The following is a 27,946-nucleotide window of genomic DNA, read 5'->3' as shown; positions in this document are numbered from 1 at the left end:
TGATTTCAAAATAGAGTTTTAATAAGGATTATTCCAGTTGTTTTTGGTTTTGCATCAAAGTCAACACCCCCCCCCCCCACCAAGTCTCCCCGAGTGCAGCACAGCAATTCACTCGAGACCAAAATGATTCCAGATCCCAGCTGAGCAGCTCCCAAGAGCCACAATTAAGGCAAAGGAGGGGGTAGGAGGGGGTGCTCTGAGTCTCAGCAAGACCCGAGGTCTCCCCACCTAATCCCTCTGGAGTAAGACAAATCACAAGTTTAGGCTGGAAATACTGTCCCTGAAGGGAAGAGTTATCCAGAGGAAAGCAGAGCATGGCCCTCTAGAGGAAAGTCTGGCCATCACCAAAGTGAGCATCCCAACCCTGGGTTCCAGTCAGAGGCTTATGGGTTTTTCTGGAGGCTTAAAAACATCTGGCCTGAAGTCAGAAGGAGGTCAGCAGCAGCAGCAGCAGATGCCAGGAAGAGGGACATAACACACTTTTTTTTTTTTAAATTTCCCACATAATTTCAAATTGCATTTCATTAATGTATTTTAAAATACACAAACACCAGCCAAACAAGGGAGCAGGTGCCTCACACTGAAAAGTGAACTTACATGGTCTAGGTGTTTATTTTCCCCCTAATTGTACATTGTATCCCCACAGTCACACACTCACTCTGCGAAATAATAATAAAACAAAAACAAAACCCACTGAGGACTTGATTAATTAGAAACATTAATCAGCTAGATCACACTTAAAGGGATCTATGAAGCTGGTCCAGACCTCCTGAAATTCTAAGGCAAAGTGGAAATGGGATGGTTAAATCTTATTGCTCTTTGTATAGAAAACCTATTAAAATTTTACATATAATTTAATATAATATATGTATATGTTTTTAAAAACAGGCTGTCCCCTAAGACTCCAGAGATGTTCGCTAAGTCGCTGAGAGACAGCAGTCCTTGAATTCATTTCACAGTGATTTGGGTGCTTTTAGAGAGCAGTGGCTCGGGACGGTGCCTGGGCAGGGGAGCCCCGGGCGGAGGCTACACCTTGTAATCGAGCTCGGCGTTCATCTTGGTGTACATTTCATAAATGATGTCGATGGTGGCCGTGAAATTCACCAGAAACAGGCGGACCTTTTCCAAACACTGATCTTCCGGGACGTCCTGTCCTTTGGAGAGGGCCTTGAGGAAGTCAGATTTGTACGGGGCAGCGTACAGGGCTCCCTGGAGAGGGGCAGAAAGGGGATAAAAGAGAGGAAGGAAGGGGTCAGTGGAGAGACACACTCAGGATGCCTGGGAGGATGTCACCTTGCACTGTGCTGACTCCCCCAATCAACCTCCAAGCATTTATAAGCATGGCACTGGGGCCATAAAAACAAAGTCAGATAGTCCTTGACCTCATGGGGCTTACATTCTACTAGGAGTGGAGGAGGATGTAATACTGTCACAGACAAGTGTGTATGTGTAACTGAATACAAACACACATTATATATATATGTATATATTTATAAATACATGCACATACATATGTATAGATAATTATAGATGGCTACATACAAATAGATACAGATGATCGGCTAGAAAGACAAATATCCCAGAATACATGTAAAATAAATACAAAGTTGTCTGAGAGGTGGAGATGCAATTATTGGGAGTTAGGGGTTCCAAGTGGTAGCAGAGAGAATCTCAGGCCTGCAGGTAAGAGATACAATGTCATTCACGGGAAGGCTCTGGCTGGAGGATAGGGCCAGGCTGTGAATGGCTATACAGACAGTTCTCAATTTACTGTAAATTCCCAATAGGCAAACCTGACTTTACATAAAGAACTCTGAAAGAAATCCACATTCCAAAAAACTTCCTGTGTTAACTTTACTGTACAGTACATAGTGTCCTTGATCTCTCTCCCCCCTCCTGTCTCCTAGCATCCCCCCACCAAAAAAAAAAACAACCTAAAAAACCCTCTCCAAGTGAAAGCAGAAAAGAAGCAGGGAGAGATCACCACCGATGCCAACACCTCAGCTGCTGGATGGGGCTTGGCTAGAGACCTTTGCCCCGCTCCACCTACCAGCCCAAGTATCTGTCTTCCATCTGTCCAAGCGTGGATATCATGTGTCTGTCCCCAACGTGTTCCCACTCTTAGTTCTGGCCAGGCCCCTGCATGGCTGGCCCCGGCCCCCACGTGTTCCCCCTCTCACTTCTCTGACTCCAGCTTCTGTGTGTCCTTGAACCATATACTGGCCCCTTTCCTCCCTCCTCCTCCCCCCGCCCCCCACCACCTTTTCCCCACATAAAAATCACTTTACAGAGAAGTCCGTGGAATCATCCACTTACATCAAGCGAGAACTGTCTGTGAATGCTGGTCAGGAGCTGTGTGGCCATCTAAGGCCCAGCTCAAAGGGGCTCATTTAACTAAAGTGAAGGGAACGAAGCCTCTCTGAGAAATAAGAGAACCCTGGGAGCAGCGTCCCTATAGCCCAGTGGAATGATGCTGGGTCTGGAACCAGCGGCCCTGAATGTGAATCCCACCTGTGCCACTGTTACCTGTGTGACCCCTCTGGCTCTCAGTTTCTTTACCTGTAAAATGTGGGGACTGGACTAGATGATCTCTAAGGTTCCATGAAGACACAATAGCCCTGTAATCCAAGGATCATCTCTATCCGGCAGGAAGAGGATGGTAAGGAGCAAGGTCACCACTGCTCTGATGTGGGGCAAGTCAACTACTCGAAGCCTCACTTTCTGCTTCTGTGAAATGGGGGTATGTTACTACAGCACCCTCCCCCACATGGGGCTCGAAGGGTGAACCTGAAAACCAGGACAGAAGGTGAGCTCTCTGGGCCTGTTGGCTCATCTGTTAAATGGAGCTGGAGAGATCCCATGGAAGAGGCCTTTGAGGTTGAATCTGAGTATCCTGTGTGATACGGTACTGTGATTTTTAAAATCTGCAGGATCTGAACTCAGGGCCTCCTAGTGCCAAGTATCCCCTTCCTACTACTCCATGCTGCACACTCTTGGGTTTTGTTTTTTATTTAAATTAACCTGACAAGGAAGGATGAAGGTCATGTGACCAGACAAGAGTTCATGTAGAAAGGACACGAGGGTCTTAGTGGCCTCCTGGCTCAATGTGAGTTTGAGCTTCATTAGTTCAAATATTAATTTTTGTGAATTTTTGTAAAACACTGTCTGAGCAGGGGTGAGGAACATGTGACCTCTCTAGGTCCTCAAGTGCAGCTCTTTGGCTGAATCCAAACTTCATAGAAAAGATCCTCGTAAAAAATGATTTGTTCTGTAAAAGTTGGACTCAGTCAAAAGGCCACACCCAAGGACCTATAGGGCCACATGTGGCCTTGAGGATGCAGGTTCCCAACCCCGACCTAGGGGACAGGGGAGGAACCAAGATCACTGAAGAATAATCCCCTGGCTGCACAGGCTGAGGGGAATCGTTCACCAGCAGAGATACTATCGAATCCTGAGTGTAATTATCATTTTATCCAATCTGCCCTCCTGACTTCACTATTCCAGGGAACTCCTGGTGAGGAAAGTCCTTCCACCAAGGCAGATAGGCCCATTCTCTGAACCTAGCACACTGAGATGGGAAGTGTGCATCCGAGGTGGGACCTGACCCCAGATCTTGCTGGTTCCAAGGGCAGCACTCAACAGCCTCATCTTTCAATACTCTAATGTCATGTCCTTGGCTTAGTTAAGTCAGAGGTACAAGCAAAGAGATGGGCATGGGAACTTTGTTACTGACAGGGAGAACCGGTTGAGGCTTCCTGGAGGCATGTGGGTTAAGCTTGAAAAGACAGGTAGAAAATTAGCGAGAGAACTTTAAGAGGTTAAGCCGCAGGGAGCTAGTGAAGGTTCTGAGCCGAAAGTGGAGGCATAACCAGATCCAGGCATCAGGACTGTGGATAGGCCACCATCCTCCTTTAGACTTGAAGCCAAGAAGCCCTGGGCTGGACTCACAAGCCTCCCACACACTCAGAAGCTGGATAGCCCCGGGCATGTGCAGTAACTTCTCTGTGCCTTCACACTTGGTAGCCTCTATCCTCCCTTCCTGCTCCAGATCTGTGACCCATGATTCCTCTGGGTGGATCTCAGTTTCCACATCTGTAAAAAACAGGGACTGAACCTGACCGCCTCTGAGGTCTCTTCCGAGTCAAGTCACCCAGCATTTATTAAGCACCTACTGCATGCTAGGCACTCTGCTAAGCACTGGAGATACAAAGAAAGACAAAAGCCAATCCCCACTCTCAAGGAGCTCCCCATCCGACTGATGAGACCAGTCACAAACAACTACAAACAAGAGATACTTGGGATCGACTGGAGATGATCATCAGAGGGAAAAGGGAGGATTAAGGGGGTTGGGAAAGGCTTGGGTGGGGCTAAGATGGGGAGGGGGAGCATTCCTTGCATGGGCAAATTGCCCTCCAGCTGTAAAGACTTGATCCAAAGGTGGCCCATGGAGGATTTATGGAAAAACACGGGTGAGAACTGGGGGGGATTCGAAGGCAGAGGTGACGAGGTCACGACATCACAGATACAGAGCTGGCTAGAGGCAGCCCCAGAGGCAGAATCCACCCCCCTCTTTTTAGAGATGAAGACGCTGAGGCACAGAGAGGCTCTGGGAGCTCCCGGCATCCCCCAGCTGGATGACGGTCCTCACCTGAAAGATCTTCTGCACCAGCCAGCCGTGGTACTTCTTCAGTGCCATCTCATAGGCTTTGGTCACATTGACGCGGATGAGGTTGGGCCGGCTCTCATCACGCTCCCCATCACAGATGCTCTGCAGCAGCACCTGGATGAACCTCAGACCTCTGCATGAAGGAGAATGGAAGATACCATCATGAGGACCCCTGAGCCCCTCCCCACGTCGCTCCAGGCATCTGCCGGGCCCGGGGCAGCAGGCAGTCACCTGCCTTTGACCTCCAGGAATTTGGGATGGAGGGCTGGATTCAAATCCTGGCTTTGGCCCTCACTGCCCATAAGAACCTCCCTCCCCTTTTCACCCCCATGTGTAAAATGAGAGAGGCAGACTAGCAGACGGCCAAGGTCTTGTCTCAGCTCCCTGCCAGTGGTCCTCCCTGGTCTCCCCACTGTCAGACCAGCCGTTCCCTGCTGAAGGGGAGCTCACTACCTCCTCGGGAGCCTGCGGCATTGTGGGACAACTCACTGGTCAGACATTTTTCTTTATGTCAAAGTCCACATAGGCTTCTCTGAGATAGCACCCAAGTGGGTCAGGACAAGCCTCATTCCTCAACATGGGTGGGTCTACAAGGCCAGGGCACTCCTACAGCAGAGGCCGGGCTTTCTTATCACAATGTACAATTCATCCTTCTAGCTGGACATGGACTAGACCAGCTCCCCTCCGAGGAACTGCTCCATGACAGCAGCACCCATTCCTTGGGGATCTTCAAAGGTTACAAGCACCCTGTGAGTGTCAGAGTGCCAGGTCTCTTAGACCCCATTTTACAGAGGAGTAAACTGAAGGAGACAGGCCCAAGGACAGGAGAGCAGAGCTCTGAGGTTTGCAAAGCCCCTCCCAACAAATTCATGAGGATGACAGGACAGATAATCAATGAACTCATTTTTCAGATGAGAAAACTGAGGCCGCTTCTTCATGGTCTAACAAGCATCAGAGGTAGGATTCAAACCCAGGACCTGCTCGTGTTCTTTTTGACCATGTCACACTGACAGAGTCTAAGCAGCAGAGACACTGATGAAGAGGGAGGAGAGGCGTCGAGGGAGAGCGGCACATGCGCAGGGTGCTCACCAGCCTGCAGCCCTTCACCAAGGCTTACGGACTGGGGCTGGCACTCCCTGGCATCCAGGCTCTGAGGCCTCACCTCAACCCAAGTCCCAGCCAGCTGGAACCACACCAGCCAAGGGAAACACCAACTCCCTGCTTCCTCTGGAGATGCCGGCTCCGAAGCTGAGCCCGGGCAGTCTGCACTGCATTTTAACCCCACCACGAACAGGTTAGAAACAGGTGGCTAGGGAAGAGCAGGCTTGAAAAATGCCCAAAGGCCTGCAAAGCTATAGATTAAACCAGCACCTCTACCTCCCACCCAGGCCCTCCATTGATTCCCCACTCAATTGGCAGAACCCAAGGGGGTCTTGCTATCAGGCATGGCAGAGAAAGGGGTATGTGTTTGTGAGAGACTGTGTGTCTGTGTGTGTGTATGAGAGTGTGTGTGTGTGAGAGAGACTCTGTGTGTGTGTGTGTGTGTGTGAGAGACAGAGAGAGAAAGAGAGGACAGGAGAGAGAGACAGAGTATATGAGAGGGTGAGTTTGTGTGTAAAAATATGTGTACGTGAGTATGTATGAGTGTGTATGTTAGTGTCCGCGTCTGTGTGTGTGTGTGTGTGTGTGTGTGTGTGTGTGAGAGAGAGAGAGAGAGAGAGAGAGAGAGAGAGAGAGAGAGAAAGAGAGAAAGAAAGGGAGGACAGGAGAGAGACAGAGGGTGAGTTTGTGTGTAAAAATATGCGTATGTATGTGTGAGTGTGTATGTTAGTGTGTGTGTGTGTGTGTGTGTGTGAGAGAGAGAGAGAGAGAGAGAGAGAGAGAAATCATGTGTGAGTGTGTATGAGACTGTGAGTTTGTGTTAGAGTGTGTATGAGAATATGTATGTGTGGGGGGGTGTCCCCAGTGCCTAGCACACAGCAGGCTATCAATCCACCCCCAAGCCTTTACCCCCAACCTCAGTGACTTCCTAGTCTCTTCACTCTTACTAAGTTCCAATGGGGCACAAAATGGTGTGCTGGGCGGTGGCAGGGCGGGGAAAGGAAGACCAAGGTAAGGGCAGACACCAGCCCTGTCCTCATGGAGCTTAGAGTCAGGGAGCAGGATAACAGCCCAACAGAGAGAGTCAGGGGGCCGGGCCGGGGTTCAACTTCTGCCTCTTACACTTACTATCTGGGTCATCGGGGTGAGCCACAGCCTTTCTGAGGACAATACCCAGGGCCACAACCTCCAGGGGCTGCAAGGAGGCCAAAATGTCAACACTGAGGCTGACAGAAACATTCCAAGGTAAAGCCTGTGAAGGAGGGCTGAGAGCTAAGGACAGCCCGGCTCGAGAACTCAGTCTGTCTGTTTTTTTCACTGACATTCCCAGAGCGCACCAATGTCTGCCAAGGACTTTCCAGATTGCACCTCACTGGAAGAACACTCAGAGGCCATCAAACCCCACTCCCTTGTTTCAGAGATGAGGAAGCTGAGGCCCAGAGGGGTTTGCAACAACAAGGTACCATTCTAAGCCTTATTTTAGAGCTGAACAAAACAGTCCCCAGGACTAACATGACTTGCCCAAGGTCATGCAGCTAGTGAGGGCTAAAAGCAGAATTTGAACCCAGTTCTTTCAGATTCCAAGCCCAGTGATCTGGTCACACTGTGTGAGAGGTGAAGGGCTTTAAAACGCACACGCACACCCAGACTCACGCTCTATCTCACCTTTTCAACCACATCAATGCCAGCGTGGCCCCGACCTTTGGCCATTCAGGCCCATACTTCTCCTTCTCGACTTCTAAGATGTTTTGCAGGGTTCGGAACTTGGAAGGGTCTGTATCGTAAACAGCCCGGATTGTCTGAAATAAAAAACCCAGTCTGAAAAGGTTTTCAGGTTGAAAAGCACTAGATACAAGAGGTCTTCAGACAGAGGGTCCACTCCCTCTACACAAAGAAAGGGAAGGTGGGAAGGAAGCCACCATCCACCTTCCTCCCCTCCACCCCAGGGGTCACTGACTTCTCCCAGCACAGGTCTCAGATGAGGTGTGAAGGGTGCTTCAAACCACCAGAAAGCTCAAGGCAGGAAAATCCAATGTGAGCACACGGCTCAGAGAGCAGTGACACAGGACGCTGGATTCTTGGAATACTAGGATCAGTCAGAAGGCTTTTGTTCAAGGCCCACCTCTCCCACTTGCTAGCTGTGTGACCAGGGGAAAATCAAACAATATCGTTTATAAAGTGGAGATAATAATAATTTCACTAATTAGTTCTCAGGGTTATGAGGAACCTACTATTGAAGCATATGTGTATGTTTACAGAGTTATGTGTGTTTGTATGTGTAGCAGGGGTTGTGAAGAATTATTTAGGTAGTTGCTATATTGTTGCCCAGGCTGTTAGTAATAGTATAGCCAATAACCCTGATGCTTATTTAAACCCAGAACATTAGAGAGATGAGCAAAAGGCCTAAGGGAAAGGCAGTTTCTTCAGTTTGTCAAATAATGCTTAATCAACCAGGGTGGGGGCTCAGAGTTAATTCATTAGAGATTTCGCATTCTGTAACTAATAAGGAAACATCAAAACGTATCTCTGGATTGCCTTAGAACCTGTGATGAAAATGAATCAAGAAAATGAGATAATAGCAGGTAGAGAGATGTAATCAAGTGATTGCCCCACCCAAGCTACATGTGGGAATCAACAATAAACACCATGTTTTTATATACATATATATATAGCCTGTCAATCCATTCTTGTGTCCACACACACACATACATATATACATATACATAAGGACACATGAGAATGGATTGATAGACGCTCTCTCACATATATAGATATAGATATATTAAAAAAATGTGTGTGTGTGTCTGTGTGTGTGTGTGTATGTGTGTGTGGATTAATAGACATTAGTCCAGACCTGTGATTTCACTGGTATAGGGAACTCCTGGAGCAAAAAGTCCATCTACCAATGCAAATTGGCAACTCCTCTGCAATGACTACTCTCAGAGAGATGCCAGGATTAGATGTGCCAGACACGGGATTTGAACCCAAAGCTTAATCTCCATCCTTTAAATATTTACATATCTGCTTCCCCTGAGTAGAATGTAAGTTTCCTGAGAGCAAAGAATGTTTCAAGTTTGGCACGCAGTAGGTAAATAATAAATGCTTACTCAATTGAATTACTGACTGTAAGGCAGAATCTCTACCTTTTCTTCCAGGGATATATATTGTAAATAAAATGTATACAACCCATTTTTAGTCTAATGGGAAACAGAAATGGCATTATAAATGGAATCCATTTCTTAAAAGTAGATTTTGCTTTTGTAAAAAAGCCAGAGGTCTGGGGCAGCTAGGTGACACAGTGAGTAGAGCACCAGTCCTGGAGTCAGGAGGACCTGAGTTCGAATGTGGCCTCAGACACATGACACATGTACTACCTGTGTGACCTTGGGCAAGTCACTTAACCCAAATTGCCTTGCCTTCCCCCCTCAAAAAAGAAAAAGAAAAGAAAAAGAAAAGCAAAAAAAAAAGCCACGGGTCCATAGAACAGGGCTTATTAAGCACCTTCTTTACAAGGCACTGTACTAAGTGCTAGGGATGAGAGGGGGAAAGGAGACCTAGCTCCTACCCTCAAGGGGCTTCTCCTCTCTGGAAAGCTAACATTAACCTGGGTCCACTATCCAATGGTCTGAACCACTGAACCTCTCCTAGATAGTGGGGATAGGAAAGGAGAAACATGAGCTGCTCATTCAATGCTGTTCATCACTCCATGAACAGGGCCAAGAAACAATCCCATCGTCCACCACCTCTTCACCATCACATACGTCAGGGAACAAGGTACCGGTGACTTCAGCAGCCGCTCTCACCCAGGCCTGGATTAATGGCACCAGGAGCGGGGACAACATCTGCCAGGAGCATTCCTGAAACACTGAGAGCAAGGCTCTTTGCACGTACCTTGATATTTCCGCTGATATCCGCTTTGATCGGGGTGAACACAGGTGAGCCAAAGCAATCTGGGGTCAGAAAGAGGAGGCGAGGTTTCAGGGCAATGAGAGAGAAGGTAGACATGGGAGGCGCTAAAAGGGGCCCTAGGCCCTCTGCCACCCCAACATGCTCTGATCCCATTAACCAGTGGACAAGCCCCTTAAAGCGTTTTAGGAGAACAGGTCCATGTCGTGCTTCCAAGTCTGAGTAACCAGGGTGACATGTTTCCCCTCTCTGGGAAGTGAGAGGGTATTGGGCACATGCCCTCTCACTCACTTAGGGGTCTGCTGGGAAGAGTCTGCTGTGGGGAAATCAAATATTTCTGAATCCATCCATTCTAAAATGTAAATAAATAACATTAAAACCTGGAGATCCGATTCAATGACCAAGGTTCCTTTGAGGCGTAATAGCCTAGAAATTCTAGGAAACTAGTGACACCAAACCCAAACTGAATTTTCAAGCTAAGCAGTGCCAGGCACAGAGCTAAGCATGGGGGTGGAGGAGTAACAAAAGAGAGAAAAGGTGGCCCCAGCCCTCGAGGAGCTTACACGCCAGCGGGGAGACAACGAGGTACAAACAAGCCATTTCAGCCTCCCAGAGCCTTGTCTTCCCCATCTGTCAAATGTAGGAACAGGAGCAGACAACCTGCCCCTCCAGCTTGAGATCTGGGCCCCCACGTCCCTTCACTGCTCTGCATCTATTTACCTCCTTAAAAAACAATGACATGGAGGCCAGGCATGGTGGTGGTATAGGCCTGTACCAGGGAGGAAGGGGGCAAAGCTCTGGGGGTCTGTGCCAACATGGTGATACCCCAGGATTGGGGTAGGGGGAAAAGGGGGGGAGGGAGAGGAGGGAGGAAGAGAGAGGGGTGGAACTGGAGGGGGGAAGGAGGAGGAGCAGGGAAGAGAGAGAGAAGAGAGAGAATGAAAGGATAGAGAGAAGAGAAAGAGGAGAGAGAGATGGAGGGAGAGAGAGAATACTTTTTTTTGCCTTTATTTGTATCCCTGGTTTATAGCCCCATACCTAGCATACAGTAGGTGCTTAATAAATGCTCAGTGACTGGCTTCTAAAAACCAAAAGGCAAAGATGCCTACACAATATTAGAGCACGACACAGAATGTTGCTCCGACCAAAAATCACAGGGACAGAAGACAACAGTTCAAAAGTCCGGCCCCAGCAGAGTCATGTAATCTGATGCAGAACAAAATAAACCGAGTCCCATGGACAGCACACACAAAGGCCAGATGATGTGAAAGGACCACTAAGGAGGAAACACAGTGGCAGAGAAGAGTCATGGCAGAGAGGCGGCGGACCACTGGGATAGAATGCTATGTACATTTGCAGGTAACCTTTGCATGGAATGTTTTTACTTAAAGGTTCCATATGGAGGAAGGCAGAGGGAACCCGCCCAGATGGAAAGACAAAAGGCAGCCGTTAAACACGTTTCCTGAAACACATCCCAGAGAACGGCCTTGAAGGTTAACCCAGAAGGGCAGCCAAGCAGGGCTCCTGAGCCTCTGTTTCTAAACTAGAACACAAGCAATTGGTGTGTGCAGCAAAACATGCCTCAGACAACTGCCTAAGTTCTGAATGCAGTGAAAACTTGCAGCAAGGGAGCACAGTGGGGAGTGCTCAGGACCTGAGTGCAAATCTCACCTCAGACAATGTCCCGCTGTGTGACCCTGGGTAAGTCACTTACCTACTACTCTGTGCCTCTGTATCCTCAGTGGTAATATGGGGATTCTACCAGGCTCTACCTCCCAGGACTCACACTTAGCAAACTTTAAAGGCTCTAAAACACACTAGGGCTACATAAAGAACTCCTGAGTGTGACTAATTTTTCCTGGATGTTACTGAACGTGACAGAGTTCAGGTGGGATCCTGGTTCTGTTTTCTAACATCGACACACTCCAGTCACTTTCACATTCATCTCCTGATCCTTGTCCTCCTGGTTCTTAAGCTTTAGAGATGTCCTCATTACTTTGGTGAAGTCACTTCATGTGAGAAATACAATGAGTCACTCTGGAAATTCTGGAACTTTGAAACAGATCCCAAATTTGGTTTTGTTATGGAGCTAATGTCCGGTTCTAGATCCGGGACCCCAGACATGAGAAACGAGGTTCAGAGAAGAAAAGGGACAGGGCTAGGGCTCCCCAACAGTAACAGGAAGCTTCAAAACTTGAACTCATGGCACAAGACCACAGATCTGGCGCTGGAAGGGACCTTGGCAGCTGTCATCCTACCTGGAGGACACTGAGCCCGGGCCAGTTAGGGGATGAGTGTCAGAGGCAGAACTGGAACCCAGAACCTCTGCCTCCAGGGTCTTTCCACTGTCCTAGGCATACCAGGCTAACCTCCACCCCCACACCGCCATAAATGCATCGGTCTTCATAAACTGCTGAAGCCAAAAGCCTTTGTCACTTTGCAGGCCCCACTGGCCTGGGAGATGAGCCTTGTCTCAGCATGCCCAGGCTGGGCCTGAACAGCGGCAGATTCAGCCTGGCAGGGTCCACTGGCCCAGCCTCTGAGGACCATATAGACACCCTCTGTACCACAATGAGGGGGATTGTTAGAGTGTTCCAGACACGATTGCTTTTAGATATACATGGAGGGCAGGGTCTGGATCCTGTGGCCCACACAAGGGACGACCACAGACAAACCAACCCTGGAACAAAGACAGGTAACAAAGGACCTACAAGTCAGCCAAGAGGCCTATCCATAAAGAGGATTAGAGAGAGGAAAGAGAAGAGAGAAAAGAGAAAGAGGAAGCCAGAAGCTACTCTGCCCATCTCTAAGGAGGGATGCTGGGGAGGCCAGGCATGGGGAAGCGGGGCCAAGGTCACCCAGGAAAGGCTGCTTCCTGTCTTCAGGTCTCACTTTCCTCCTCTGGACAAGATGCCTGGTTAGATTCAATCAAAGGGAGATCAAAGGCCAACCAAGAACCCACCCACCTGTGTCTTGTTTTCACAGAGCCTTGGATGCCTTGACCTACCCCCTATCCTACACCATTCTGGGGAGATTTCTTTTCTTTTATTGAGGCAGTTGGGGTTAGGTGACTTGTCCAGGGTCACTGAGGCAAGATTTGATCTTGGGTCCTCCTGACTCCAGGACTGGTGCTCTATCCACTGTGCCACTTAGCTGCCCCACTGCCCCTGTGGCTATTTCTAAATCACTGACTCCTCCTATGGTGTCCGGTCACAGATGGCTTTCTCTTGCCAGTGACTCAGTGTGTGGCACATCCTGGGCCCTCAAGGACACTGCAACAGCTCCTCAGGCCCTATGAAGACCCAGAGGGGGAAGCCCTGGCCATGCCCCAGGGGTCACCTTAGAAAAAGCTACACATGCCGAGGTCTGGAGCAGGCGAGCAGGCCCTACTAAAGCCTCCATTCTCCTCACCCGTCCTGTCGGTGGTGGCTGCCAACCGCCCAGAGTCACTTGGCAATCTGTGACTTAATTATGGGGGCACTGCCTTTAATCTCACCCATCTCCCTCTTGATCTGATCGCCCAGAAGCTGACTCTTACAGCTTGGTCTGGTGACGTTGGTGAGCATGGGAACATCGTCTTTCCCAAGGGATGGGCCCTCAGAGCCAAGCTCCAAGCAGGCTCCAGGCAGCCTCAGGACATCTGGGCACACAGCAGAGAGCCTGGTTCTGGAGGCTGGGCTTCTGCCTCTCACTCCCCATGAACCTTCAACACGTCCCTTTCCTTCAATGTTTCCACGTCTGTAAAATGAAGGAGTTTAGCCGAGGTGGACTCTGAGGCCCCCTCCAATTCTAGCCTGAGGACCTCAGGATTCTGGGAAGGATCGGGACTTCAAATCATGGCTGAAATTTGCTCTCTGTGGGCCCTTGGCCAAGTCACTACCCTCTCTGGGCCTCAGTCCCCTCGTCTACAAAATAAAGGGAACAGACTCTGCCTAGGACGGCTTCACCCTCTGGGCCTCAGAGGCTTCTTCTGGCTCGAGATCTGACACCAGGACCTTTCCTCCACTGGCTCCTCCCGACTCCTTCCTTGGTTTGAACCCGGGGCAAGAGCAGACTACGAAAACAGGCACTTCGCTCCATGTGCATGACACTTGGTATCTAGTGCAGAGATGGAGAGATTTAAGTGCAGGGAAGAGCCGGCAGGGGGGGACTTGAACCCAGGACCTCAGCTCCCAAGAGCTGAGACTGAAGCCGACTCTTCCACTCAGTAGCTAGGGGAACATTTTCTAGATGAGAAAACTGACTCATAGGCTCATACTTGTCCTGCCTACCCCTGAGGAGGGTCACAAATACCAGATGAAACTACTCCCCGACCATCCCCTGCCAGATTTCACAAACATTAAGTAATGCTTTTATTTCCTTTTATCTGTGGAGAAGCCTGTCCCACCTGCTGAATGAATGAATGAATGAACAAAGAGGACAGGGAACCTCTCCTCCGCCCTCATCTCTAACTAGGACCCCAGGAGCCCAGGCTCTCCCCTGCAGAACGATGCCTGCCTCAGTTCACTCTTCGGTAAAGTGGGGACGAGTCAGAGAGGGAGCACACTAAGGAAATATAAGTTCTTATTATTATCATTAACATCAAAGAAGAGGAAATGAAGGGGCATTTGGTGACCCCGTCATCCCCCAAGCCAGATACTTCATTGGGCTGGCTCGCAATTACAAAAAAGGAGGGGGAAGGCCGATTCTGATGGCTCAGAGAATCATGATTTACGTTTTGGGGGGGAATGAAAGGGCCCATTATGCAGCTCTGCCTTTGTGGTGGGAAAAAAGCCTTTTTGTTTCTCCATCAGAGCTCCAGAACAGCAGAGAACACAGCCATTGTGGGCACAGAACAGCATCAGTCCCTGTGGGACACAGCCATCAAAATGGGGCCTGAGATGCCATCTAGGCCACATCGGGAAGGCTGGGGCCCAAGGAACCCACTTCTGAAGGCTGGGGAAGGGATGGACACAGCAAGGGAACAGCACAGGCAGCATTCTGGAGCCAAGCTCTGCCCCGTCCTGCAGAATCCAGGAGTGGGAGGGAGGGGGAAGACACCCAGAGACAGAAAGATGGAGACAGAGATCCCCTGATAACATGCTGCCCAACCAGATTCCACAAGGGAAGGGAAAGGCGGGGAGAGGTGGGAAAGGGTGTCCAGGCAGAATGAAGGAAGACCATATGAATGAGTAAGGGCAAAAATCTTCACATAAATTCCAACTAACTCCCCCAACTGGTTCTGCAGAGCCAGGACCAAGGGTAGGTAAGGGGGCAGCTGATTCTAGCTCAGCAAAGGGCATTCGAAGCACCCCTTTGTACAAAGAAGGCCACATCCGTGTGTTTAGGGCCGATGGATTCCATGCTGGCCTGTGGCTTTGTGCTGGGACAAATCAAAGCCTATGTACCCCAGGTGGGCGCTGCCGTGCCTGGAGTCAGGAAGACTTATCTTCATGAGTTCAAATCTGGCCTCAGACACTTCCTAGCTGTGTGACCCTGGGCAAGTCACTTAACCCTGATTGCCTCAGTTTCCTCATCTGTAAACTGAGTTAAAGAAATGACAAACCACTCTAGTATCTCTGCCAAGAAACCCCCAAATAGGGTCACAAGGAGTTGGACATGACTGAACACCCCAGCGGAGATGCAACATCTCCATGCCCCCACAGTGGGCATACTTCTCAAAATGCAAGGGAGCCCCACTTCACAACCCTGCCTTGTCCCAGCTCTTCCCAACAGGCCTTTCTCCTGGAGGCCGGGGACTGAGCTTTTGCCTCTCTCTGCATCTCATGCACTGCTCAGTACAGTTAAGTGTCTACTAAAGGCTGCTGACTGACCAAATGCATAAACTACCGAGACTTTTTGGCTTTCGAAGCCCGGCCTATGCCACCCAGTGCCTGCCTACTTTTCGAGGCTAATTATTCATTATTCCTCTGCCCTCTGATCTCCCATCACTGGGCCTTTGTGCTGGCCCTCTCTCACACCTGCAATGCCCTCCCTCCTGACCATCTCACAGAATCCCTAACTTCCTTCAAGATACAGCTCGAGGCCCATCTGCTAGATCTTGCCATCCTCCCTCTGTCTCTTTACTGACGTCCATATGTCCATGTTCTCTGTGCCAACAGAATGTTGGCTACTTGAGGGCAGGGCCTCTTTCTCATTGGTCATATTGCCAGCCCCTGGCACAGTGCCTGGCACACTGTAGGTGCTTAATAAATGCTTGTGGACTAAACAGATTGATTACAAGCCCCTTCTGAGCGAATCCAAGCAGACAAGCTTTCTTTTTCTTTTTGTTTCCCTCTCTGGCTTGCAATTCCCAAACAGGAAGTCAACCGTGAGCTTCCTCCAGCCCTGCCTTTCACGTGGAATGCTGATGCCCTGCCCTCAATCACCACACCAGTCTCGTCTGACTAGCTTCCCCGTTCACCCAAACCTGTTTCTTCAAACTACCACCCACTGGATGTGTTCCAGGGCAGTGAGGCTCAGTGGAGAGTGCCACAGGCAACAGTGGGCACTTCCCCTCTCTGAGACTCAGTTTCCTCACCTGTAAGATAGGGAACCTACACGCCCTACCTCCCAGGGTCTTCAACCCTCACCTGTGGCACAGTAGAGGAAGTGCTGGCCTTGGAGAGAACAAGACCCAGGGCCAATTCCTGCCTCGGACCCTCAAGAGCAGTGTGACCTTGGCCAAGTCACTTCTTCTCAGGGCCTCATCTGTAAAATGAGGGGATTGGACCCTATGACTTCTGAGGTTTTATATATATATATAGACACATACAAATAGACACACATATATATATATATATATATACACACACACACACACACACACACACACACACACACCAGACCTCTGTACTCTAACTAGGATTCTACCATTACACCTCCTAAGGCCTTGTCAGAGTGGAAGGCGCTCCATTTCTCCCAGGGTCCTCTGGGCTGCCGGCCTCCAGTCTGCAGAGAGGGCTGGGCCCTTAAAGAGGGAGGTCAGAATGGTCCTTTAAAGAATCCAAGGGTCCCAGCTTTAGAGGCCCAGCCCTGCGGAAGATGCCAGGGATACAAGGGCAGCATATTAAGGCCAACAGGGTGAAATTGCCCAGAGCCACACAGCTGAGGCCGCATTCAAACTCAGGCCTTCCTGCCTCCAGGCCTAGCGCTCTAGCCACTGAGCCACCTAGCTGCCTCCTAGGCAAGCAGGATAAGTGATTGTCCAAGGTCACACAGCTAGCAAATGTTTGAGGCCACATTCGAACTCAGGTCTTCCTGGTTTGTTGACTTGACCTGACCTGTGCAAAAGGACAGGAGGTGGCATGTCGGGACTCCAGGTTCACAAGTTCTTAGATTCAGAGGGGCCTCTCCAAGGCCCCTCTGTCCAACCCTGAATCTTCTTACAGATGAGGACACTGAGTCCCACAGAGGCCAGCAACTTGCCAATGTCACACAGGTAAAAGAGGCTCAGCACGGTGCCTGCATACCGTAAGCGCTTAATAAATGCTTCTTGTTGTGGCGGCAGATCTAAGACCATCTTGACATCTATCAATTCTATAAGAATGCTTTCAGAGACTACTAAGGAAATGTTGCTTGCTCTAACACTGAACAGCCATAGACTACTGTGTGTTCTGAGTCACTATGTCTTTTTTATTTTTAAGGAAACTTCCATGCTTTTTCTGTTTCCTTGCTTGAAGTCTTCCCCTCTCTTCCATAATCCTGTCTTATCGTGGCCCTTTCCCCATTCCTCCCTTCAAAGATAATGCTACTAGTCTGCTAAGGGGTTGGAAAGCAGCTTCTCCAAGAGCGTTATCACTGCGTGTAAAGTAAGAGTGAGTGGGCACCAGACTCGATCACAAAAACTCGGAGTCAGAAGGGGCCTTGGAAGCCGCCCTGAACACAGATCCCCTCCATGACCCAGAGTGATAGGGCCTCTCACCCCATCTCCCCACTCCTCAGGTGATCATCTTTGGTGCACAGACTTTGAACCACCCACTAAAGGGGCTCAGATGTCTCCTCTTCTTGCTTCTTAGTTCAATTCCAGAAAGAAAAGGTTACCGAAAAGATGAGGACAGGAGCGTCTTTCATTTTTCCTCCTGGCCTCAGCTGGAGCACACCCATCATTACATTACAAGCAAGACTACTCTAGCATCTGTTTGGAAATCCTTCTCCCAGACCACCCTTGGCACCTGGCTCTTCTCCTAACTGGCAATTTTCTAAAGGTCCGTGTCAAGGTTACAATTTTCCCCAACCAACCCACCCGCCGGTTTCATCTTGGCGGCCGGCTCCACTGAGAGAGATAATACTCGGTGTTTCCAGGACACTCCCCGGCCTCATTTCCAGCCTGGATGACTCAGGATGGAGCAACAGGAGGGGGAATAAGCAACGCCTCCGCTGGGAGTTTGGCAATCTGGGAGGGGAGGGCTCTGATTCAAATCCAATTTTTCCCAGAGTCAGAAAGTAAAATTGGGCTGTAAAAAGGACCAAGCTGATTGCCCTGACAATTGCTGTCTCAAAGGAGGCAGGGGCTGGCTCCTGACTCAAGTTACTTCTAATTGAGATGAATCATTTATTAATCCCCAGGGGTGGGTGATGGGAGACAGGATGGAGGAGGGCTGACAGAGGAAACAGAGACAGTTCACGGAGGAGTCAATTTGGGGGCAGAGCCCACCCAGGGGCTCCCACCCTTCACAGAAACTGGCTTAAAGAGAATTGAAGAGGTCACCCAGGCCAATGCTCTCATTTCACTGTTCAGGTCACAAACTTACTCAGTGGCAGACTCAGGATTTAAACACAAGGAAAGGGTTGTTTTTATTATTTTTAACAGGCTTCAAGACATTATGTATAAATAACATACAAGCTGACAATCCTATACTGCTGAAAGTCTTACAAAGTGCCCTCCATGTGGTGGGAGAGCCCCTCAATGCAGGTATCCTCTTTGTATACGCAAAGGAACAGGCTCAGGATAACAAAGGCACTGGCACAAGGGCCACACAGAGGGACGATTTGAACCCAGATCTTCTGGATGACCAGTCCAGAACCCAGGTTCAAACTGCACCTCTGATGTTTACTATTTGAGTGACCTTGGGCAAGTCTCATGACCTCAGGGGGCCTTAGTTTTTTCACCTGTAAAATAAGGGGGCTGGCCTAGACGGTCTCTAGCACTAGGAGCCCCATGAAGATTTCATGTACTGTCAGACTTAGCTGATGTGTTGGTTGATTTTGCTGAAGAGCTCCCCTCTCTACCCCCTCCTTTTTTATTCTTCCCAACAAGGGACTGGGGTGTGGGGGAGAGGAAAGGATGTATCTGAAACTGAGAGCAAAAGCTATCAATTGAAAAAAAAAGCTGGCTCAAAATGACCTGGGTAAGTATAATAAGCCTGATGGATAAAGCCTCCAACCACATCAAAAAACATGCTTTCCACTCAGCGTTGGGCAACACCTGGCTAGAGGCAAGGGTGTGGAGACTTTGGTTTGACAAATTTGCAAAAAGTCCAATATGAACAAGCCAGACCTAGATCATATCACTGAAGGAGTCAGGTACCCAGAACCATTTTTAAAAGGGAGAAAAAGAGACACACACCTTATGTTTCCACACCCAGACAACTGGGTGCCTCGGAGAATCCACAGAGTAGAAGTGGGCGCAGATTAAAGAGACAAGATCTTAGCACTGACAGAAGGAAAAATGTCCGCGTGGGGAGCTGTCCGACAGTGGGATGGGCTTCCTGCCCCAGAGGGAGGGGATTCTTCCCCACCTCTTTTCACTATCAGGATTCTAGGCTGCATTGAAGGAAATGCTAGGCTCTCTGTAACCTACCCTGCTCAGACTCCCCAGGAAGAAAAGTGGGTTCTGGTCTAAGCGGCACTGTTTAAGAAAGACACTGATAAGCTGGGGAACATGTAAGGATGCCAAGTAAGACAGTGAAGTCGGGTCAACAAGTATTTACTAAGCACATGCAAAGAAAGGCAAAAAACAAGCACATTTTTAAACATCAGATCCTGAACTCAAGGGGGTCAGTCCAATGGCGGGAGACATCACACAAACAACTACATACACACAGAATATAGTCAGAATGAGCCAGAGATAATCTCAGAGGGAAGGCTGATGATTGAAGGTGAGAAAGCCTTCTTGCAGAAGGTGGGGCTTTAGCTGAGGCCCTGAAGGAAGCCAAGGAAGGCAGGAGGCTGAGATAAAGACAGAGAGAGCTCCAGGCATGGGGAGAGCCAGAGAAAACCCCTGAGCCCAGAGATAGAGGGGTCTTGTTCATAGAACTGCCAGGAGGCCAGGTGGCCATGGTCACTGGGGCATAGAGTACGAGAAAGGCTGTAAGTGTAAGCAGACGGCCGCATAATGAAGGGCTCTGAAAGCCAAACGGAGGATTTTATATTTGGTTGTGGAGTCTATTTAATAAGGGGAGGGGGTAACATAGTCAGATCAGCATTTTAGGAAGAATAATTTGACATCTGAGTGGAGGATGGACTGGAGGGGGGAAGAGACCTGAGGTAGACAGACCCCCCACCACCACCCCAGCAGTTACTGCAGTACTGGAGGTGTGAGGTGATAAGGGTGGAGGCAGTGTTAGAGAAGAGAAGGGGGAATATTGGAGAGATGCTACAGAGTGAAATTGATGAGAGATGCTGAAAGGTGTAATTGATGAGAAATGCACAAAGGTGAAATCAACAGGCCTTGGCACCATATTGGATGTGGGGGGTGACAGATAGTGAGGAATCCAGGCTGACTCCTAGGTTTCAAGCCCGGGTAAACAGAGAAGTTTAGAAGTAGGGAGGGCACAGAGAGAAAGAGAATGAGTTCTGTCTTGGACATGTTGTGCTTAAGATGCCTATGGGACATTTGGTTTGAGATGTCTGAAAGGCAATTGGAGATGGGAGACTGGCAGTCTCCGAGGTCACAGAGAGGTTAGGGATAGATAAATAAATCTGAGAATCCCCAATAGAGATGACAATTGAATCCATGGGAACTGATCAGATCACCAAGTGAAACAGTAGAGGGCAAAGAAAAGACGCAGGACAGGACTCTCAGGGGACACCTACAGGACCAAGTAAAGAAACAGAGAAGGAGCAGTCAGACAGGTAGGAAGAGAACCAGGAAAGAGCAAGGGGCATTCTGAAAACCTAGAGAGAAGAGAGGATCAAGGAGGAGAGAGTGATGAATGGTATCAAGGGGTACAGAGAGGTCAGGGAGAAGGAGGCCATTGGGTTTAGCAGCTACAAACACTGGTAACTTTGGAAGGAAGGCAACTTCACTGGCATGGTGAGAATGGAAGCCAAACTGTAGATTTAAGAAGAGAGTGAGCAGAGGATGTGAGGGTCCTGTTGTAGATGGTACAAAGAGAGAGGATACATGGGATAATGGTTATCGGGGATGGATGCATCAAGTGAAAGGTTTGGGGAGTGGGGGAGACATGGGCATGTTTGTAGGCAGTAGGAAATGAGCCAACATGTAAATAACCAGGGAAATACCAACTGTTGAGGGAGTAAATGGCTGGTGATCTGAGGGGGAAGGGGGACTGGGAAAAGTTTCTTGGAGAAGACAGGATCTGAGCTGACTCTAGAAGGGAGCCAGGAAGCAGAGGTGAGCAGAGAGACCATTCCAGGCCTGAGGGCCAGCCATTATAATGGCAAAGTCAAGAGATGGAGCAGGTATGGAAAGATAGGAAGAGGCCAGGGTATAAGAGCTTAAAATGCCAACCAAAGGACTCTATCGTTGAGCCTGAGGGCAATGAGACATCTGTGGCTGGCTGGAAAGAGTGACAGAGTCAGACCTGGCCTCTAGGTGGAGGATGGGTTGGAGGAAGCAGGGGAACCAAGCTGTAAACTATTGCAATGGAGGTGATGAGGGCCTGGGTGGGGAGTAGCAGTGGAGAAAAGAGGATGTAGACTAAAGACGTTGGGAAGGGAGGTGCAGGTGACAATGAGGAGGCCTTTGGATCTCAGAGACCGAGTAGTGGGAGGATGAAGGTCCCCTGGATGGTAATAAGGAAGTTCTGAAGAGGAAGAATCTGGGGTGGAGCTGGAGATAACGAATGAATTGTTCTGGACACGAAGAGTTTGAGCTTCCTCCAAGTGGAGACTCCAAGAAGGAGAGAGACTAGGGTCAGAAATCCAGATCTGGAATCACTCGCATGGAGTCTTCCTCTAAAAGGAGGCTGCTGGGGGGCTTCCCACAAGATCCCTGCTTCCCCAGAGGGTGATCCAGGCAGCATTGTCTAAGCATATTCTGGCAGGAACAGAAAGCAGCACAAGATCAGGGATCTCACCCTGGGGCTGTTACCCCAATGGGACCAGGACCAAGACCCAGATGATTATGGGAAGGAGCAAAGCCAACTCTCTATGCCATGAGATTGTCAAGTATGTCCATAAATATGGATAAAGCACCTGATGGCAATCTGGGAGTAAGAGAAAGAATCTACAACTTTGATCCTGAAGATGTGGCCTCAGTTTCTACCGGACTCCTCCCAGCTGTGGAATCCTGGCTGACTCCAAGCCTTAATTCTGTCATCTATGAAGTGGGGATACTAACACGTCATAGGGAGGTGCAAGGCTCAAGTGGTATCCCACATAGAAAGCACTTGGCCAAGCTCTCTGTGCCCCCAGAGCCAATCAGGTGTCACATCTGTGGATTCCACCTGCTTAGAAGATCTCCCATCCATCCCTTCTTCCTCACCATTTTCAATGCCACCAGCCCCACTCAGACTCGCTGGCCTTCTGCACTGGACTCCTGAAAGAGTCTTTCTCATCCTCCCTGCCTCCACCCTCGACACAGCTGCCAAAGAAATCTTCCTGAAGCATAGACATGACCCCATGGCTCCTCTGCTCAAGACACGCCATTAGATTATAAGCTCTGTGAGGGCAGGGACTGTCTTTTGCCTCTTTTTGTATCCCTAGCACTTAGCACAGTGCCTGGCACTTAGTAGGTGCTTAATAAATGTTTGCTGAATGAATGAATGGCTCCCTATTGCCTATTAGGGTCCAACACAGATTCTTCCATTTGGAACTTAAATGCCTTCACAAACCACCTCCAAGCTATCTTTCCAAACTGAGTATTACTAAATATAATGTACATACACACACACACACTTTCTCTCTCCCTCCTCTCTCTCTCTCTGTCTCTCTCGCTCCTCTCCTCTCCTGTCCTCTCCTCTCCCTCTGCTCTCCCCTCCCTCTCCTCCATCCCCTGACTGGCCCATGCCTGGCAGAGGAAAGCTCCAATTACCAGGTCAAGGTAGCTGCAGAGGCTGAGTAAAGAAAAGCCTTTGCTCTTGGAAGGATCTAGTGAAACCAGTCCAGTAAACAGATGGAAGCCTGGCACAGAGGCAGGGGAGGAAGAGAAGCCTGGATGAAGGAAGGATAGCTCTCAGTGCCTCTTCCCCACAAGCTGTTACCCCTCTCTGCCCACACACAGGGCCCCATCCCAGTGAAGCCCACCTAGGAGGACAAGCTTGGTAGAATAAACAGCACAAGGCAGTACATGGCATCAGGAAGACATAGGTTTGAATCAAGCCTCACTTCTCAGAGGTGCAGCTTCCTCACATGGACAGTGAGACCAGAACGCTTGCAGTCTCTGTGCTGGGTCTGATGAGGCACAAGGCAGAACCTACATTGCAAATCTGAAATCAGAAAAGTCAACTGTTGTTCAGTTTGGGACCCAGACCCAGGATTTTATCAGTGTGGGGAACTCCCAGGGAGCAAGCCACCTCCACAGACACTGACAGGCAGCCCCTGGGCCACAATCTTGGAGAGGAGCCAGAGCAGAGAGAGGCAAAGGGGCTCCCGCAGGGTCACACGGCCAGAGGGGCTGGGGGAGGCCTGGACAACTGTGGGCCAGCTGTCTTACTCAGTTAAGTTTAAGAAGAAGTCCCCTCACCTCCCCAGACTCCGACCAGGAGCTGAGGCCTCAGCAGGAGCTCAGGCTGACTGCTTCCTCATCTACAAAACAGAAGCTGCCGACCTCTGTGGTCTCCCCGGCCCTATGAGCACCGGACAAACCCTCCAGAAAAAAGAGGCCTCAGAGAAAAGGACTTTGGGAACTTCAGAAAACTTCAAGATCACAGCCAAGAGGACCAACCTCGCTTTGGAGCATACTTATTACTGAGATCACAATAGTTATTATTATTACTAATAATAGCAACTGATTAATAAGTATCCATTAAGCACCAACTATGTGCCTAGCACTGTGCCAGATGCTGGTGCTATAGAGAGAAGTAAAACAGGCCTGCTGGGGGTCAGGGTTGGGGGAGGGGGGTTGGTCAAGATAATAACAGCATTCTCCCCCTCCTCTCCTTCTCCTTCTCTCCCCCTTCTCTCTCTCTCTCCCCCTTCTCTCTCTCTCTCTGTCTCTCTCTCTCTCTCTCTCTCTCTCTCTCTCCCCACACACATCACATCTTCTCTCCCTCTTCTCTGTCTCTGTCTCTCTCTCTCACCCTCCACCTCCTAAGAAGCTGCCTTGAATAACTTAGTCCCTGCTTCCAATGTCTGTCTTGGTTTGTACGCCCACAGTATAATAAGCTCATTGGGGACAGAGATTCTTCCATTCCTGACCCATGGGGGCAGCTCTCCGGGCCCAGGCCTCTCCAGCCTTCCTCTCTGAGGCCTGGGCACTTTGCCCTGAAATTCCTGCACTGGAGGCCCCCTCTGTCCGCCTAATAGCACCCCCAGACCCTGCAGGTCTCCTTCCTCTCCAGCCTTCCTCCCCGTTTCTACCTCCTTTAGTGTAAGCCCCTTCAGGGCAGAGACTGTCTTTCTTTTTGCTTATGTATGTTTGTATCCATAGCACCTGGCACATCCCTTAATAAATGCCTGTTGACTGACTGAAAGAAAAGTCATGAAGGACAAGCTGGCAGGAGTGAGTTCAGGGTTGGCTTTCTGGAGGGACAGATCACATCAGGGAGGTAGGTCACAGATCCATTGAAGAGTAAGCACCAACCCCACGAGGGGTATTAATGAACCCATTTTATAGATGAGCAAAGTGAGTCCTGCCCAGGATCACCCGGCCAGTAAGGCTTAGAGTCAGGATAAGAAATAAGGAGGATGATGAAGATGATGAAGGGGACCCAATAAAAACCATGACAGATTTGAAGTCCCAAGACCTGGGTTCAATTCTCAGCCTTGACTGTTTGCTTCCCTTCTGGGGCCTCTTTCTTCCTCTCTAAAGTGACAGGGTTTGGTCTCAGTCTAAGGCCTTAACCTTCGAGAGCCTCAGTTTCTTTTTCTGTAAAATGAGGGGGTTCTGAGATCTCTCCCAGCTCTGCATCTCTGGTCCTTGGAGGCTCTAAAGTTTGCTAAAGCACTTTCTCTACATTATAACATCTGAGGAGCCCTCTGACGTGGGGGTTATCCTTTCCGTGACTGGCCCAGGGTCACACAGCTACATCAGAGGTAAGATTCAAACCCAGGTCTCTCCTGACTCCCGGTCTGGCACCAACTGCCTCCCCAAAGATCAAACAGCCCATTGAGGCCCTTAACTCTTTGTGGGTTTAAAGCCCTTCTGTGCCAGAGCTCCAAGGACACAAAGACCACCTTAGGGAGGAGAGGTAAAGTGAAGGAGAGTTTTGGCGGTCAAAATCTCCAGCTCCTTAGTCTTTATCTCAACGGCGGTTGAGACAAAGAGGTCAGAGTTTAGGGAGGAAAGACAGGAGGCCAGAAAAGAGCTCCAGGAATGAATCGGTGTCTCCATGGAACCCCTAAATCTCAGAGGTCAGTCTAGTCTGACCTGACCAGACCAAGGATCAATTGATCGGGATCTACCAAGAAGCATTGATTAAACCCCTAGGACTTCAGGGGGTCCAGGACAAGCCCTGCCCTGGAGAAGGCTACATTCTAAGCCCTCTGCTCAGTGAAGCTCAGGGCTTCACTTATCCTGTGTACTGGATACCTCCGTGGCCTTCTAGTGAAACCCAAGAGCCCCCTCCCCCCACATCTGCTTCTCAGTTTTCCTCTTTGTAAAATAAAGAGGCTGGACTCTACGACCTCGAGGTCCCTTAAACTCCAAATCAGTGACTTCATATTCTCTTCCTCTTCGTTCAGTCATTTATGAAGCACCTAGACTGGTCGAGTGCTGAGGCTACAAAGACCAAAAAAGGCGGGGGACCCCACCCTCAAGAAGCTTACATTCTAATGGGGGGTGGGGAGAGGTGCAACCCCATCCAGAGATGAGCCAATACAAAGGGAACACAAAGTAATAATAAGTGTTTCCCGAGGGAGGCAGGGCTAATAACTGGGGAGAAAAGGGGGAAGGGGGGGGGGTCAGAAATCAGGACAGCTTTCAGGAGAGCTGTGCAGATGGAAAACTAAAAAAGACCAGGTTAGCAGCTGATCTGTTCCAGCGTCAATGATTAAGAAAATCGGCCCCCAAACTGATCCAACAGGCCCAGATTCAACAAACCTAAGCAGAAAGCCCTCTGCCCCAGGCACCCAGAGACCCAGTTCTGTGCCTAAGGGGTGGCCAGAGCCAGCACTCTCCTTTGCCTTGCTACTGACCAGGAGGCTTTGAAGCTAACAGGCCTCAGAGCCACCCACCATCCTGAAACCCACATCAGGAAGGGTGAGCTCAATTTCAGCTCCAAGCAGGGCTTCCTTCAAAAAAGAAAAGTCTCACCCCAAGTTTGACAACTCTGTGAATTTGGGGCTTGCTCCCCCCTTTTTTCTCCCACCAATGGGAAAGTGTTTGGCTCCCCATGGGGGACCCCAAAAAACTCAAGCAGAGCAGCAAATGAGAAGTTATCCGGGAGACAGAAACAAACTAACTCTAATTTCCTCTTGGGCATAGGAACCAACAAGGCCAGACGGCCGCCAGCAATGATCAGTTTGGGGAATTTCCACTTCCAGTCCACCTCTGGACTCAGGCTCCAGGGGAAAAGAGGCGACAGGCACTGGAGGCAGGGAGAGGGGAACCCCCAATACTGACCCCTCTGGAGATTCCGGGTCCATGCCACACATGGGACAGGGGATGATGGAGAAACTGGACCACCCAACTCCTCCCATGCTGATACACAGGGAGACTCAAAGACACACCAGAACCTCAGAGATCATCAAATCCAATCAGGGGAAACTGAGGCCCAGAGGAGGTAAGCCCCTAGACCCCCCTAGAAGGTAAGCTGCCTCCCCCACAGAACATAAGCTACTTGAGGGCCACTCCGCTAGCTAAGCCTGCCAACATTAATGAGTGCTGGGGATTGAGGGGAGAGGGGGAAAGGGAGCCCTTGGGGGCTGGTAAGAAGCAGGACCAGGGAGAACCCTTTAAAACAGCACTGTCCAGTTCCAATGGAAATGGCCCAGCAGGGCACAGGATGACTTGGAAAACCCTAAATTGGTATTATCTATGTTGTACAGTATTTTTATTATTCATTTTGTGATTGGCTTTAAAGGATGATGGAGGAGGGGACCCTTCAAGAGGGCAGAGGAAGCCATTTAAAGGGGGCAGTCTCTAGGGGGTGGAGGGGGGAGGGTTCTTAAAAGAGGGGGTCTTTACAGGGGATAGGAGACTTCAAGAGGAGGGCTCATCCTGACCCAAGGGGAATCTCTTAAAGGGAAGAGGCTCTTTTAAGGGGGGGGGGTTCACTTTGCAGGGGGAGGGGAAATTCTTAAGGGGGGGATTGTCTTAAAGAGGGTGTGTCTCTTGGGGGGGGGTTGCTTCTTAAAGAAGAGGTCTTCTCTTTCCAGGGGAAGGGGATTTCTTAAAGTGGGGGGGGCGGGTCTCAAAGAGAAAGTGTTACCTTCCAGGAAAGGGAGATGGTCCAGAGGAAAGGGATTTCTTAAAGTGGGGGAGGAAGGGCTGTTTCTAAGGTGGGGCTAACTCTTTCAAGGGGAGTGAGATATCTCTTTCCCTGGCAAGAATTTCTTAAAAGGCGTTGGGGTAGATCTTCCAAAAGAAGGAGGGCTTTTTAAAAGGAAGAGAGCTGTCTCTTTCCGAGGGAGGGGGCTCTTTCCAGGGGAGGGGGCTGTCTCTCTCTTCGGGGAAGGGGGGGATTTCTTTAAGAGGAAGGGGCTATCTCTCTCCGGGGGGTGGAGGGGCTGTCTCCTTCCAGGGGAGGGGATGTCTCTCTCCGGGGAGGGGGCTGTCTCGGTCTCGCTCCCTTCCGGGACCGGGGCAGTCCGGAGGGCTGCCTGGCGGCGGCGGCGGCACTCACCGAAGAAGGGCGGCAGGTGAGCCACGGCGTCCAGGAAGGGTCCCGTCTCGATCTGCTTGTCCGCCGGCAGCGGCTTCAGCAGGTGCTCGGCCAGCAGCGCCATGGCCGGGTCGGCGTTCGGGCCCAGCAGGAAGGCGGCAGCGGCCGCCGGGTCGCGCCCCCC

At 49.9% G+C, this 27,946-nt stretch overlaps 1 protein-coding gene across 1 annotated transcript; it reads right to left on the bottom strand.

Moving 5' to 3' along the window:
* On the bottom strand, positions 1–27,946 carry LOC118840042 (glycolipid transfer protein). Its single transcript, XM_036747550.1, has 5 exons — positions 27,784–27,946; positions 9,659–9,717; positions 7,433–7,566; positions 4,649–4,799; positions 1–1,209 (listed from the first exon to the last, which is right to left on the bottom strand). The coding sequence occupies exons 1-5, from the start codon at positions 27,884–27,886 to the stop codon at positions 1,027–1,029; spliced, it is 630 nt and encodes a 209-aa protein (XP_036603445.1). The 5' UTR covers positions 27,887–27,946; the 3' UTR covers positions 1–1,026.

This window comes from Trichosurus vulpecula, chromosome 1, assembly GCF_011100635.1.
Source record: "Trichosurus vulpecula isolate mTriVul1 chromosome 1, mTriVul1.pri, whole genome shotgun sequence".
In the NCBI taxonomy this organism is placed as follows: domain Eukaryota; kingdom Metazoa; phylum Chordata; class Mammalia; order Diprotodontia; family Phalangeridae; genus Trichosurus; species Trichosurus vulpecula.
This window is presented reverse-complemented; position numbering and strand designations above follow the sequence as displayed.

Bases quoted from the DNA above. Each gene is read 5' to 3' on its own strand.
- LOC118840042 (XM_036747550.1), bottom strand. From the start codon at position 27,886: ATGGCGCTGCTGGCCGAGCACCTGCTGAAGCCGCTGCCGGCGGACAAG. The intron at 7,567-9,658 runs GTACGTGCAAAG...TTTTTATTTCAG, and splicing joins ATATCAGCGGAAATATCAAG to ACAATCCGGGCTGTTTACGA. The intron at 1,210-4,648 runs GTGAGGACCGTC...GCCCCTCTCCAG, and splicing joins TGGTGCAGAAGATCTTTCAG to GGAGCCCTGTACGCTGCCCC.